Raw genomic sequence first — 16,480 nt, 5'->3', positions numbered from 1 at the left:
TTATTCTGCAATTCTTAAGTAATGTTTCCTCCACTGGTACAATGGAACCCCCCTTTTAAGACCTCCAAAATGGTGTAAATATCAGGTCTTAAAAAGGAGGGAGTCTTAAAATGGAGGTAAATTTACAGAGGTAACATGAACAGAACATCTAAAATATCAAGGTCTTAAAAAGGAGGGTTCCACTGTGGTAAAATTCCATGAATTAGTCATTATCGCTATATTTTATTTTTTTAATGTTTTGTTGGTGAGGAGAATTACAATGTATTACTTATTTTTATCCATGTCACCAAGTCATGAATTTATCTCAGAAGACAGCAGAGAAAAGCGTCCCCATGCTTTGGCTACTTCAGACAGGACAAGCAAATAATAACTCAGATATGACACAGCAGATCACTTTAAGTTTACACAAACACAAGCGACGAACTGGTTACAAAGCCAGTACACTACCAACTGAGCTACGCCCCCTCCCCCTCCCCCCCCCTCCCCCCCCCTCCCCCCCCTCCCCCCCCCTCCCCCTGGGAAATACTAATCAAGTTGCACTGAACCTACCTGTGGGGAATCTGAGGATGGCGACGCTGTGTCCGCCTCGTCTGGTTCGGACCCCAGTCTGTTGGCGAAAGTCTGCCACAGGGCGTGACCACTCAGGTTGGCCATGCTGAAGCTGGGAGGTACTTGTCTGGTCAGCACTGTTGTACCTGTACAATTGAAACACAACACAGATTGTTCACAAGTGGATGCTGTTGAAGGTTCTCTCTTGCCACTTGACGACAATCCTACTTTCACATCACAAATGGCAACTTCTTTTTCAATGCTCCCCATCCTACACGTGTGTATCCGACCGTTCTCCCCTGATCCCTCACCACCATGGAGAAAATCAAAATAACATATTTTTTGTTATAACAGCTGCAACCATCTTCTCACCTGCAGTGGAGTATCTGCTGCTGAGCTGTGACAGCTGCTTAGACACGTCTCTGGATGACCCCTGTGACCCTGCCTGACGAACCTTGTCCTCCAGGCCTCCCAGCATGCCTTGCAGCTTGTTTGTCATCGAAAAGTTGCAGTACTTGGAGAGTCTGGTAAAAGAGATGAAGCAAGAGTTCATAAATATGTCACAGCCTTTTTTGAAAGTAAGATATGATCATCAACTTTTAGCATTCCAATGGGCGTTTTTTTCTCGAGGGCATAAGGAACAATTTTAGACACAAGATCAGTGCAAGAAGATCAGTTTAAAAAAAGTGTTCAACTGACTGAGAAGAAGATGCACATTGCTATGTGAATGACTATTATGCTTGCATCATTTGAAGTGACTTATCTTCATCGAACGCTGAAGAAAAAGAAAAAGAAGAAGTGACTTATCCATGTAAATTCTTCAAAAATCCAATATGACAAAACAAACTCACCTCTCCTGGACTCTATCAGCACTGAACTGCCGTCCATGAGCGTCCACCTCCGGCAGGACCTTGACGTCCAGAAGGTCCTCCACAACCCTTGTGCGGGCGTCTTCAGTGGGGCTTTCTCCGAACAGGCTCTGCAAGGCCCGGCCAGCGGAGCGAGGATCTGTGTCCATGGCCGTGGCCAGAGACTGAAGAGTGTTAGATGGACGGCTGTTGTGAGCGAAGAAGAGAGAGTCGCACACCACCGTCAGAGCTCGCTGATATTCTCGGACGAACGCTGGTTTTGTGTCATCTCTCAAGTCACCTGAGGTAGAAACGACAAACGTGTCAGTGTTTGTAAACTGGACTGAGATTTTAGCTGAGAAGCGTATTCATTGATCAAATAAGCTTCTCCATCTGTTTCCAGCAAAACCACAGCAAAGTAGGACTTTATCTAATGTCAAACCTAAAAACAAAAATTACCAGAAACCATTCAAACAAAACAAATTTCCTTTCACAAAGCACCATATCCCTGTACTAGCCTGTGAACAACATTGACGCAATATAAGTTTGTCGTATACCAGAGAATCCACAGGGATGATGATCGACTTCTTCATTGACTATACCCTTTCTTTCATTTAAACAAAAAGAGGACACAACAGAAACCAGGTTTCTTCATCAATATTTGGGCAGTGATAAACTGCCTTCTTCAGGATGGTATGATGAAAGTATGGAATGATGGCACGTGATGTAGTCTCGCGTTCTCTGTCTGGCTGTCTGTCTCTCACATTCTTCCCTCACACACACACACACACACACTCACACACACTCAAACACACACACTCAAACACACACACACGTGGCACACATCACCCACACATGTGGCACACACACACGTGGCACACACACACACACACACATGTGGCACACACACACACATACGTGCCACACACACACACACATGCGCGTGCGCAAACACACACATTCTCTCTCTCTTTCTCTCTCTTCCTATGATAGTGGCCTTTCTTTCCTCATATAACTCACCAGACTTGATGTGCGCCAGGCAGTGCACCAGCACCAACACGAACTCTCCCACAGTGTCCAGGCGAGCGGCCCTGACGTACAGGATGCGGTTGCTGGCATCGAAGTGGAACGAGTTGCGATACAGGTTCTTGGACAATGCAGGGTTCGCTGGGATGTGGTCAGCCAGCAGGATGGTCACTGGGGAGTGGCCACAGCGTGCGCTCACAGCGCCGGCAATGTAGCAACCGAACTTGTAGATGACGAAAGAGCGGGCGTCCAGAGAATTGACGTCTAGCGGTGAGAGGTCTTTGTCTCCGGTCCACTGGGCATCACGATCGTCAATGTGGCCATCTGCAATGACCAAGAGATCATTTGATTGAAAAATGTAACTGCTTCGGGTAACAGACAGTTACCGTTTCCTTGAATAAAGATAAACGAAAAGAGAGCTGTTTTGGTTTGTTTCAGATGGTGGATTCAATGATAGAATAAGTTGAGCAACAATCTTTGTATTTGGGTAAACTGCACAAGTAGCAGCATCAAGAAAAAGATGCCAATAGATTTCATTTCATTTCATTTCATTTTCATTACTTTATTGTCCCATCGCTGGAAAATTCGGGTCGCTTCCTCCCAGTGGAAAGCTAGCAGCAACGGAGTCGCGCTACCCAGGTGTCTGCGTGTTTAGGTGTATTCACCCACCTGCACTTATGGCAGAGGGACCCAGGTCTTTTACGTGCCATTGTGGTGACACGGGGGTGGGACATGGCTTCCGTCTCTGGGTCTGCACATAAAGTTGACCCGTGTCCGTCCCGGCCCGGATTCGAACCTGCGACCTTCCGATCACAAGTCCAGTGCTCTACCAACTGAGCTACTGAGATGTCCCCCCTGCATGCACGATTTCCACATGAACACATGTCTAACCATTTAACCATGGCCTGCATCACTTATTCTTCAATTGGTTTTCCTTTTTAGAGGACTGTGACTTACCCACTATCAGAGAAGTAGACTTTTGAATGAGTGGGGGGGAAAAAAACCAGAAATGAAAAACATAATACTGACCAGAAGATGACGGTGCACTCTGCAAAGCACCGCTAGCAACAGCTCTCTTGACCTTCTCCAGTTTCTGGTACAGCGGTGATGCCATGAGAAGGGCGAGAAGCTCGGCTTCGTCCAGTGGTGCTGCCTGTGCAAAGCTTGGCGGCATGCTGCGTTCCTCTGTGCTGGGTGCTGCTTTGGTCGGAGCTGCCGACTGTGTGGGTGCTGAGGCGTGGCTGAACGAAGATGGGGCACCAACACCATCTTGTCGGCCAAGTCGGTCAACGTTGAGGGCCTCTTGAAGGGTCAGAGTCTGAAATTAAAGGACTCGAATCAATGCCAGGCACATAACAACGAGGCTTATGTTTGTACGAAAGTTTGTACAACTGTGAATTTCCGTACATCATCGCCAGACCAAGAAAATTTGTCTTAATGCATTTTGGGTCCTTTTCATTCTGTTGAGAAGTTTGGTAATGCCCTTTCTGCTGAATAGTCTTTGTTTTGAGCTTGCTGCTGGCTTGCATGTTCACACATGCATGTCTGTGTGATTACATGTACTTGCACATGTGTGTTCTGGCGTGTAAGTGTGTGTGTGTGCATGTCTGTCAGACAGCACATCCATTCCTTCAGCTGTGTATGTGTCCAAGTGTGCTCCTGTGTATACTCCCTTAAAGCCTATTAAGTGGGCGAAGTCGACTTCGTGAGGTCTACTTAATGAAGTTCACTTCCTAAAGCCTCAGCCCTGAATTTTCTCTAAAAAGACTTCGGGCTCAATTAAGGAATGCCTTAAGCAGCATCATTTTTTTTCTTTTTTAAGGGGCGCAACTCTGTTGCTATCCCGTGGCTCGCTTTCTGTGACAAAACTGAAAAGAAACATTTCTGTCTGTTGCATTCAGATAATAAAGTTTTATTGAATTGAATTGAATTGAACTCTTCCTCCAGCTGACCTCATCCATCTTGAGCCTCTCCAGCTCCTTCTGCTGGTGGATCTCCATCTGCCTGTGCTGCTGGGCGGCGTCCTCCTTCAGCTCATCCTGCTTGTGCTGCAGCTTGTCCTGGCGCCGCTTCTTGAGGCGGTCCTGCAGGGAGGACTGCATGCGCAGGCGGTCGGCCTCGATCTTCCCCACCAGGCTGTTGACGTTGTGCTCGTGCTGCTTCAGCACGGCGTCCTGTTCCTCCTGGCTGGCTCCTGCCGCCTTCAGGCGCTCCATCTCCTCCTGTGTGGGAGACAGACAGACAGGGTGTGGTAAGACCTCTGCTTTCAACTAGTACAGTGGAACCCCCCTTTTAAGACCCCCCAATTTAAGTTCTCAGATTTTCTCTTCATTACCTCTGTAAATTTACCCCCAATTTAAGACTCCCTACATTTCAAGACTTGCTTTTTTTAAAGTGTTTAAAACATACCTATGATAAAAACACAACTGCTGTGCAAGGACACTTTGGAACGACTGTGGTGAAATCACCTCCACTGACGCCATTTTATCTTGCTTCCTGATGCTAATAAAAACTTCACAATTCTTCTTCTTCATTCATGGGCTGAAACTCCCACGTTCACTCATGTTTTTGCACAAGTGGATTTTGACATGCATGATCGTTGTTACCCCGCCATTCAGGCAGCGCATATGCCGATTTCAAGTTCACAATAATACCTGTAGCTTCTTCTTGTTCTCTTCAAGCAGTTCCTCCTTCCTCTTGTTGAGGGAATCTATGTTGCGGTCGTATTTATCCTTCTCCTTCTTGGTCTCATCCTCCAGTTCTTGGGCATAGTTGGACATCTCTGCTTCCAGACGCTTCTCCTCAGACTTTTCAAACTCTGTGAAACAAAATGATAATCTTACTCAAATGCGACGGGGTGCTATAGGCAAAGTAAGTGCTCTACAATGCATAAGACACGTACAAGAGTAAGCGAGTTATATATGCGGAACCAATCTCCTTTTGTTTGTTTGTTTGTTTGTTTGTTTGTTTGTTTGTTTGTTTGTTTATTTGTTTGCTTAACGCCCAGCCGACCACGAAGGGCCATATCAGGGCGGTGCTGCTTTGACATTTAACGTGCGCCACACACAAGACAGAAGTCGCAGCACAGGCTTCATGTCTCACCCAGTCACATTATTCTGACACCGGACCAACCAGTCCTAGCACAAACCCCATGATGCCAGGCGCCAGGCGGAGCAGCCACTAGATTGCCAATTTTAAAGTCTTAGGTATGACCCGGCCGGGGTTCGAACCCACGACCTCCCGATCACGGGGCGGACGCCTTACCACTAGGCCAACCGTGCCGGTTACCAATCTCCTGGCATGTGAGAAAATAACAAGCATTGAAAAGAACAAGCAACTTTCATCATCTGTGAAACAAACAGAGAAAAAAGAACAGAATTAAAAACAAACGGAGCATGTCTCTGAAAAGCTCAACCATCTCCTTTGGCACGTATAAACACAAGATACTCTAGATTACTTATCTAGATTAGATACTGGAATACCAAACCACAAGATATTCTAGATTACTTATCTAGATCAGATACTGGAATACAAAACCACAAGATATTCTAGATTACTTATCTAGATTAGATACTGGAATACCAAACCACAAGATACTCTAGATTACTTATCTAGATCAGATACTGGAATACAAAAACACAAGATATTCTAGATTACTTATCTAGATTAGATACTGGAATACAAAAACACAAGATATTCTAGATTACTTATCTAGATTAGATACTGGAATACAAAACCACAAGATATTCTAGATTACTTATCTAGATCAGATACTGGAATACAAAACCACAAGATATTCTAGATTACTTATCTAGATTAGATACTGGAATACCAAACCACAAGATACTCTAGATTACTTATCTAGATCAGATACTGGAATACAAAAACACAAGATATTCTAGATTACTTATCTAGATCAGATACTGGAATACAAAAACACAAGATATTCTAGATTACTTATCTAGATTAGATACTGGAATACAAAAACACAAGATATTCTAGATTACTTATCTAGATCAGATACTGGAATACAAAAACACAAGATATTCTAGATTACTTATCTAGATCAGATACTAGAATACAAAAACACAAGATATTCTAGATTACTTATCTGGATTAGATACAGTGGAACCCCCATCTAAGACCCCCCAATTTAAGACTCCCTCCCTTTTCAGACCTTGTTTTTTCAGACTTTCTGCTCAGAACCCCTGTAAATTTACCCCCATTTTAAGACCCCTTCCTTTTTAAGACCTGATTTTGGGCGGGGATGTAGCTCAGTCAGTGGCGCGCTGGATTTGTATCCAGTTGGCCGCTGTCAACGTGAGTTCGTCCCCACGTGAGTTCGTCCCCACGTTCGGCAAGAGATTTATTTCTCAGAGTCAACTTTGTGTGCAGACTCTCCTCGGTGTCCGAACACCCCCCGTGTGTACACCACAAGCACAAGACCAAGTGCGCACGAAAAAGATCCTGTAATCCATGTCAGAGTTCGGTGGGTTATAGAAACACGAAAATACCCAGCATGCTTCCTCCGAAAGCGGCGTATGGCTGCCTAAATGGCGGGGTAAAAACGGTCATACACGTAAAAGCCGTGGGAGTTTCAGCCCATGAACGAACAAACAAACAAGACCTGATTTTCTCAGATTTTTGGAGGTCTTAAAATGGGGGTACCACTGTACTGGAAAACAAAACCACAAACACCAACCTTGCTGTTCCTTCTTCAGCTGTTGTTCCTTCTCGCGGCGTCTCTGCTCCAGGTCGGCCTTGACCTTCTCCAGCTCATCTGCAGCGCCCTCTGCTGATCCGACTCCCTGGTGTTGTGGGGAGTACTCACGCAAAGCATCAGCAAATTCCTGCAATGTTCAGTGGAGAGTGGTGAGAGTGTGGAGGCTTGGGTCACAGTGGCTGTCATTGTTTTGGATGGCAGGGTTTTATTTATCTTTAAAGTTATACTGTCAATAAGGCCACACAAAAAATAGTCTGTTTACGGTAACATAGGCCAAAAAAATAGGGTCGGTAGGTCGTGATTTTTTGTTGTTATTTTGTTTGTATTTTTCCAAAAAAACATATTTTTAAGTTATTTTGCCAAAAAACAAAGAATATTTTTATTTTTTATTTTTATTTTCTTTTATTTTTTCAAATGCCAAAAAAAGTCTAGGGTCGCGCGAAAAAATAGGGTCGGTCGGGATACCGTAAAGAGACTTTTTTTTTGTTGTTGCCTAAACTAAATACACAAAGTTTGTTTAATTCTTTTTCCAATAAGCACACCTGCAACTTTTCATTCAGGCAGAATTTGAGCTAATGTCGAAAGACACACAAGCTTGATGCTATTCACTAACATCCTGTAGCGAAATAACTTCATGGAAGATGATCAGTGTCATCTCTGATTCTGTCAAAGCAAATATAAAATTTCAAAAATAAATTTTGATTTAATTAATATACTTACCAACTCACATAGATAGCATTAACTTCAGTTAAAGTGCTAGGACACTGAACTACGCTTCACCCCAAAGGGGAAGCAACCCCCTAAAAAAGAACGGCATTGACCTATAACCCAAGCTATACAAGAGTCGAGGTCATACCGTCACGTGACCTATCACGCGTGACTCGACCGCCGCCTATGTTAGAAACTCACTCCTACTGAAGTGATCTGTTCATTTTTAGGGAAACCCTAAGCAATAACTTCGTTTTGTGATAAGACATGGAAGCACTCTTACATGGCAACGTGGGGAAATAACTCTGAAACAAAAACCGTATGCCATATAAGGCATGGTCCTTGGTGATTATTTACACTACCGGTGTACTGCGCCTGCGCAGGATGTATACCGGTGAAACTCATTCCGTATTGAAACATATAACCCCTTAAAAAATTTGCGGGGCAGGCTGGGAGGGAATCCAATATGTGAGTTGGTAAGTATATTAATTAAATCAAAATTTATTTTTGAAATTTTATATTAAATTACATATTCTTACGCAACTCACATAGATAGCAGATTGCTAATTTAGGTGGTGGGCAAATGAACTCATAGTTAACATCTTGCAAGTATCTGGCCTGTAGCTACAATAGCTGGCAGACCGAAATTACTGTTCTGCCGAGCACCAGATACGTTCCCAGGAACACATAAAAAGACATCTTCTGCAGAAGATGTCTAGTAGATGTGTATTAAAACAGCGGGTACTTAAAATACCCCGCCGATAGAAAACTCATGACTACGTCCTTGAACGGTCAATAAGCTGCATTCATGACTTATGTAAGTCTCTCAGACTTGAGAACAGATAAAGAAGAGGCCTATACACTCTGACCTCTTGAGCCCGTGCTGCCTGAAAAGGGAGGACTGACTGCCCCCCCCCCTTTTCCCTGCCACCACTGTAGGCATGCCTAATCAATGTGGCAGTCCATTTAGCTAAAAGTTGACTTCACTAAATCATTGCCTCTAGAAGTGTTGATGGAAATAAACAAAAGCCTTTGTTCTGGTGATCTAAACAGATCAGTTTGTTTGTTTATTTGTTGCTTAACGTCCAGCCGACTACGCAGAGCCATATCAGGACGAGGAAGGAGGGGATGAAGGGGGCCACTAGTCAAGCGAGTCAGAAATATATTTAAGCTCGAAATGTACAATTGGTTAAATATGGCTCTAGCAGAGCCAAAATATTGCAAATTGGTAGAATTGTATTATCGGATCTGGTTACTCCTGTTTCTGCTTATTTGTCAGAAATTTTGAATTAAACCTAAGCGCTATAGATCAGTCTTTCTCCAAAGAGATGTCTAAAGCAAAAACCAGACAGAAAATGCACTTACTCGCACTTCTCTCAGAAGCTACTAGAGTAAGTATGACGGCTTCCCGTATTTAGAATAACAAGGCTAATTTGTCAAGGATTAAACAATCCGAACTCAAAAACTCCGAAACTGGGAGCGAATCCCAAGCCTGGACTGGAGATTTGCTTTCAGCAAACCAAAGGGAGGTTCCCTTAATCACGCTGGCTAAAAAGAACCCAAGTGAAAAAATTTTGCGACCTAGCTGTGTCAGTGCAACTGATATCGCATAAAGTCTTAATTCAGAGACGTGGGAGAAAATTCGGAAAGCCAGGATAGGTGGTTCGCCACCCGCATTGAACGGAGAGAAGTGGAGTTCTTTCCGTTAATAGTACGCCAATTGTTCCAAGCCAGTCAAAGTGACACAAAAACGAAGACGCTGAACCCCTATGAAATCTCTAGACCAAATCCAGAGTTGAGGCAGAAGCCCCTGAGCGTCTCAATGATTCCCGTACAGTAGACACCCGTGTGGCTCGAGTGTAAAAAAAACAAAAACGGCGCCCTCTTGCCAGCCTAAAGGACTGGCAACCAAGATTGAGTGGGCCCATAATGTGCGACCAACAGGCCGCTCAAAGTAAAATTGAGAGTATTATCCGGGAACGGGGAGACGAACATTTAGCAGAAGGTGATAGTACCGAGAGGAAAAACTTCTACCAGCGGCTTCTCCAAATTCACCAGAAGGAGTAGAAGCGTGTAGCGAGATAGAGTCCAATCCAAGTGGACATTCCTGGCCGGCTGACTAGAGTCTGCCAAGACCTAGAGCCTCTCAGAAAGGTACCTCCCTGCTAATAAGATTTCGTGGTGGTAAAAGCCACATCAAAACCTCGCATGCTCGCTGTGGCAGTGATAGAGAGCGAGATGCCACCCCCTGCTTATTGAGATAAAAGACCACTGTGGTGTTGTCTGATTGAATCAACACATGTTATCCCATGACAAGGGGAAAGAATTCCACAAGAGACAGAACTGCTTCCCTGGTGGAGAGAGAACCAACGGGAACGCCCTGTATGAGCAGTGGTGTGAGAATCCAAAGATTGGTTGTGTCTGTGAACCAGTCAAGAAAAGACACTAACATGTTCCGGCTCTTCATTTGATTGCTTAGAAAACGAAACCAGAGCCCCGAAGATCTGAATTAAATAAAAAGTAGCCACTTCCAATCTATTTTGTATATCCGAAGGTGGAAGTAAACATAGGCACGATCTATATAAGTGACCCAACAGGAAGGGCCCCAGTGCCTCCCTCAATAAAGTGAGAGTCCTAATCGCCCCTCCAGCCGCTGTGGGAAAACACAGAGGCAGAGAGAAGAGTGGCCGAACGCTAATACTCCAGTTGACAAGTGCCAAGAGTATGCAAGAAAGCGTGCTATTGTTTGCCCACTGAACCCTACCGCTAAATCGCCTCGAGGAGATAAAGTGGTGGGTATTAACTTTTGGCACCGTGCCACGCCGAGAAGAAGATAATAAACCAAAGCTGAGAAAGGCCAGCTTAGCGCTTTTCTCTGATAAGAAAAGCCGAGGCCTGCCGTGGGCTTTTCCTTTTGCTGTGAGATTCTCTCTGTTAAAGAGCCCGCGTGCAAAGAGGAGGATTCGCAAAGAAAACCCTCGAGCAAGGAAGAGATTTAAGTCTCACCGACAGAACAATACTGTCGGCCGAGGCCTTTTCCCAGACGAACAGCGAAGCTAAACCCTTTGAATATGTGTGCCGACAGAACACAAAGGCATCCCGTGAGTACGAAACCGCACAAGGGAAAGAACGAATCAAAGTCTTGTACCAAGACGATAATAGAAAGAAGTGCGGTTACGATCTTCCACAGCCAGGAGATCATTGTTCTTGACAACAGACAGTTTCTCCTTGCTATGAACCTTAAGATGTATGATCGACAAGTACGGTGCAACCGGAAGCGGTTCCGTAGTACGAAGAAAAGAATAAACTAAGTTCTTAGGCTTGGTGTAACCTAGGCCTACGGATATCGCTCAGCGAGTGAAGCGTTACTTGAGCGGGTGACGCAAGCGAAAGCAACGCCGCATCGCTGCCCACAAAGGAAGTTATAGAAAAGAAGAAACATATGAGAAAACTTCCACAAGTTCAAATTCTAGAGCCAGACAAGAAAGCGTCCCTGCGTGTGTAAACCGCATGTGCGTACAACCGTGCCGCGACTGACATTTGTCCGGCTGAAACCTTAGCCAAAGAGGCCAGGAGTATGAGGACGTCTTTCACGCTAGAGTCGTTTCGAAAATCGAAAGGATTCAACGACCCCGCGACCGACCGCGAAAGAGATCGAAGAAGTGTCTCTGAAAGAGACGCAAGTTCCAACGAGTATCTTCCCGTTTCATCCAAACCAAGTAATGCGCCTTCAGCGTAAGCACAATGTTTTGTCCAAACTATAGACATCTTCCCTGAGATTAGCCAACTCCGGAGTGACCGGAAGCGGTGCACTCGGCAAAGCGTAAGTCTCAATAAGACTGTGATGACGACGGGAGAGAGCAAACTTGCGTGAATGAAACGAAGTGCTCGCTTCCGTAACTGGTCTGAGGCAAACCATGGCTGAGCAGCATCAGGAACCTGACCGTGTGCAGCCAGTAAAGGCACAGTATCCACAGGCAAGCTATTCTCAGAACCCGAAGTTCTAGCCAGCACCTTGGAAAGTTCGTAAGCAACAGAAGGAGACTCGCTAAAACGATATCCCTGAACTTCCGTTAAAGCAGGGCGGAAATCACCCACCACTGAGGGTGGTGGTGCCGCAGAGCTTGCCATAGCTGTCACCCCTTCAGCGAAGTACTTGGCAGACACCTGGGGCCGGTAATATGAACATCGTATTTTGGACGGTCGAGCAACCACAGTCGACTGACTGTCAAGTCAGTTGACTGCAGTCTGCTGACCGGCCGTGTTTTGACGGGTAATATGTGCAGCGCGGTAGCACTGACAGTCGGCTGACTAGACAGTCAGCCGCTCAGTGGTATTTTTAGAACATTACAACTTCCGATGTAAACATCGGTCCTGTTTTGGCGGTACCGGTATCTAAATTTCGGCGCCGACCCTAAACTTTTTTTTTCCAAACTCAAATTTTATTTTTTTTTGTTGGGTGGTAAAGGACAGGGTGAGAAAATTTGATCATTAAAAATCTGAAAAATGTAAAAAAAATATTGTTTTTAGAAAACGATCCAAATTTACGTTCATCTTATTCTCCATCATTTGCTGATTCCCAAAACATATAAATATGTTATATTTGAATTAAAAACAAGCTCTGAAAATTAAATATAAAAAAATTATTATCAAAATTAAATTATCGGAATCAATTTAAAAACACTTTCATCTTATTCCTTGTCGGTTCCTGATTCTAAAAACATATAGATATGATATGTTTGGATTAAAAACACGCTCAGAAAGTTAAAACAAGTAGAGACACTGCGGTCGATCGACCGAAAAAGGTGCCTGTAAGCCCAACCGCAGTCGGGCGACTGTTTTCAGTTGGACCGGCAGTTGTTCGCGCTCATATTACTGACTTTTGCGGTTCAACGTCGACCCACCGTCAGTTTCACGGTCAGCCGACCGATGACTAGCTACATATTACCGGACCCTGAGCTGCAGTAACCATAGCTGGTTAAAGTTTGAGTGACAACTTGACATCAACTTCCTCCTCAGAAACTGAGTGAGATCGTCGAACTCCGAATCTGCTGAGGCTGGACCGTGAAATTCGCTGTGACAAGCTGCGTCACTAAAACGATCCACCACAGGCGAGGCTGATTGCAAAACGGAAGAACCGTGCAAAGCCTGCCCGAAAGCAGCTTCCTGCCCAAACGGAGGAAGTTGAGACATGTACACATTCACCGAGACATAAAAGTCTGCCCGTGAGTACATCTGTCTCGTTGTCCGGTGTCGACCCCCCGTGAGTTCCGCCTCTTAAAAAGAGCGATAGCCTCCGGGAGAGTCGAACTTTCACTCCCCAGCCTCAGCGGGGGAGCTACTAGTTCCGGCCCAACTTGTTGTCCGGTGTTGACCCCCCGTGAGTTCCGCCTCTTAAAAAAGAGCGATAGCCTCCGGGAAAGTCAAACTTTCACCCCCCAGCCGCGGCGGGGGGGCTACTAGTTCCGGCCCAACTGGAACACTTTCACCAGAGAACCTGGCTACCGGTGAACCTGACTAACCTGTAGAGCGTGAACGCTCCTCGTATGAAGTAAACACACTCCTCTGCGTGCACGTCAGCCGAAGAGACTGTGCATGAAGGCGGAACCTCGATGCGTGACAACAAACTGCGTCGCCCACTCCCGCCGGGAGCGAGCGCAAACTCGACGAAAGGCAACATGTTATACATTTGGGTCGAAAACATCTCAAAAAGGGAAGCAAACTATCTTTAACACAAGTAATCTCTTTCCCACTGCGTTTGCCTTGGCTGAAGTAACCTAAATTTAACCTGCTTCAGCACTGGCATGATTGGATTCATAGGGTCCAAAATTTACAGACATTCTTTCTTTCTTCTTTATATGTTGTTTAACGTCGTTTTCAACCATACAAGGTTATTTAACAGACGCAAAAGTTAGAGAAGCTGGGTCAAGAACGGAAATGGTAGTGCCTTTGCCTTTCTCTTTATGCGAAACGTAAAAGGAGAAACCTCAGCAGCTACTGACTAGTCTGTGGTTTCTAATTCTCCTTGTCAGCCATTGCTGACAAAAACCAGTCTGAGTTATGATATTGATAAACAACAATCAGACCGAACAACGGAGAAAGAAAGAAACGCAAGCAAAAGCAAATAAATTAGAACGAGCTCACCCAAACTTGTGCATGAGAAGCAGGGACCTGTAGACGGGGTGAAACACTGTCCAGAAGACAGTAGGCTAAAAGCCTGCAGCGTAGTGTGAAAAGCGTCCGAGCTACTTGGTGGCTGAAGTAGGAGTGAGTTTCTAACATAGGCGGCGGTCGAGTCACGCGTGATAGGTCACGTGACGGTATGACCTCGACTCTTGTATAGCTTGGGTTATAGGTCAATGCCGTTCTTTTTTAGGGGGTTGCTTCCCCTTTGGGGTGAAGCGTAGTTCAGTGTCCTAGCACTTTAACTGAAGTTAATGCTATCTATGTGAGTTGCGTAAGAATATGTAATTTAATGGTCATTTGGTTTAACCACAAAAAGTCAACAAAAGCAAGGTTCCAAAAGTGGTTTACAAAATTCTACGTTTCTCTATTTCTCGACAGTTGAGGTGATGACAACCTCTATAAAAGTACTACCTCAGCAGTATGCTGTCATCATGTTATCAGTCATGTGAACGCGGTATAATGTAGAGTGTGTGTGTGTGTGTGTGTGTGTGTGTGTGTGTGTGTGCGGGTGGGTGTAAGTGAGTGTGTGTAATGTAGAGTGTGTGTGTGTGTGTGCGTGTGTGCGTGCGTGTGTGTGTGTGTGTGTGTGTGCGTGCGTGCGTGGGTGTGGGTGGGTGTGGGTGGGTGTGAGTGTGTGTATGCAGTTCTGTTAACACTGTTTGGTTGTTGTGTCTGAATATACTATCAGGGTCCCAACTGGTTTTTAGAAACAAAATTCCATGACTTTTCCATGACTTTCCATGACTTTCCATGAGCCTCAATAACATTTTCCATGACTTGATCCACAGGTCGCCATTTCCGAACACGCAAACTTTTTACGTCTTGTCACTGCCAGTTTTGACACTGGCTTGATTTGCACTGAATTTGAGTCAGTTTCTACGCTCTCTTCGACAAGCATTAAGTCAAGCATTTGCTACGCAGTCAGATTATCGGTAATGTTTGCTGGTCCTGTCATTTCACTAAACTGGACCAGCCACTGTTTGTATCCATCTGCACTTTCGTAAATTCCGTTTCGTAACCGTCACTGTGACTTGACGAACTGTCATTTTTTTTCACCGCGATACACAGTTCATTGCGAAGATCTTCCTTGGTAATTCGTTCCAATTCCGCATACTTTTTGTTGTCAAGAAACAACTCGAAAGAAAGTTTCAAACTCATCATCCTCCATCTTGCTTGTCGAAGCGCTAAAGTACTTTATCGATGCAAAAACAAAAGCAGAAAACTTCGACGAAACCGACTCAAATGCAGCGCAGACGACACGACGAGATAACGGAAGGAAGTGAGCCTCGCTTTGGCTCAAGTGCCGTTAAAAATACCGTTATTCTCGTATGCAAATACGAACGAGAAGTTGGTCATACGAACAAACCTTGTGCTGGCGACGCAAATCGCTGCTGGCTGGCAAAGGGGGGGGGGGGGGTGGGAGGGGGGGGGGGGGGGTGGGAGGGGGGGGGGGGGGGGGGATGGCTGGGCGACGAAAATAGCCGCTGGCGTGTTACCTTGTAATGACGCTCCTTCAAAGCTAGCTTGTCACGGGCGAAGGCAACTTCCCAGTCAGCAGCGGCTGTACGCTGAACTTGACCTTCATCCTCTGACAGACGCTGGTCAAGGTCAGACAGCTCCATCTGCTGGCGGTTCAGCAAAGCTGCACGGCGTTCTGCCATTTCTTCAGGGCTCAGAGCCTGCTTCTGCAAGGGGAGCGTGTACAAGAGGTTTCCTTGTAGACTAGCACACACAGATCCATATACATACACATTCTGACCTAGCTAGCCGATTGAGAAAATGATAACAATAAAATATTGACGGCAAGCTTCCCAGGTGACAGAGCTTTTCATGACAAATCCCCTATAAAGTGGAACCCCCTTTTAAGACCACCCACTTTAAGACTCCCTCCTTTCTGAGACCTGATTTTCTCAGATTGTTGGAGGTCTTAAAAGGGGGGTTCCACTGTAGCCCTTTATTTCTTTCTTTATTTGGTGTTTAACGTCGTTTTCAACCACGAAGGTTATATCGCGACGAGGGAAAGGGGGGAGATGGGATAGGGGAAAGGGGGGAGGATGGGATAGAGCCACTTGTTAAGTGTTTCTTGTTCACAAAAGCACTAATCAAAAAATTGCTCCAGGGGCTTGCAACGTAGTACAATATATTACCTTACTGGGAGAATGCAAGTTTCCAGTACAAAGGACTAAACATTTCTTACATACTGCTTGACTAAAATCTTTACAAACATTGACTATATTCTATACAAGAACCACTTAACAAGGGTAATAAGTGAAGAATTTTATGGGTGAGAAAAGGAAAGTAAAAGGACTTTGGGGAGGCAGAAATAGAGAAGAAACAAGAAAAAGATCCTAATTAGGTTCACGGCATCGTTAGTAGAGAAGGCTCCCCCATCCACCACCCGGGGGACGCGCCTCTACGCCAATTAGGGGGCGCGAGGACT

General features: G+C 45.2%; 1 protein-coding gene across 1 annotated transcript in view; it reads right to left on the bottom strand.

The window, feature by feature from the left end:
- The window catches only part of LOC138958004 (uncharacterized), a 292,556-nt gene that overhangs the window by 2,276 nt on the left and 273,800 nt on the right, over positions 1-16,480 (bottom strand). Inside the window, exons 113-121 of the mRNA XM_070329034.1 lie at positions 15,537-15,725; positions 7,126-7,273; positions 5,078-5,241; positions 4,376-4,645; positions 3,453-3,741; positions 2,418-2,747; positions 1,401-1,698; positions 922-1,073; positions 550-695 (exon numbers count right to left, since the gene is read on the bottom strand). Coding sequence (XP_070185135.1) covers positions 550-695; positions 922-1,073; positions 1,401-1,698; positions 2,418-2,747; positions 3,453-3,741; positions 4,376-4,645; positions 5,078-5,241; positions 7,126-7,273; positions 15,537-15,725 — 1,986 coding nt within the window. The remainder of the gene's footprint in view (positions 1-549; positions 696-921; positions 1,074-1,400; positions 1,699-2,417; positions 2,748-3,452; positions 3,742-4,375; positions 4,646-5,077; positions 5,242-7,125; positions 7,274-15,536; positions 15,726-16,480) is intronic.

This window comes from Littorina saxatilis, linkage group LG1, assembly GCF_037325665.1.
Source record: "Littorina saxatilis isolate snail1 linkage group LG1, US_GU_Lsax_2.0, whole genome shotgun sequence".
Lineage (NCBI taxonomy): Eukaryota > Metazoa > Mollusca > Gastropoda > Littorinimorpha > Littorinidae > Littorina > Littorina saxatilis.
The sequence above is the reverse complement of the archived record's forward strand: the minus strand, read 5'-3'. Positions and strand labels throughout refer to the sequence as shown.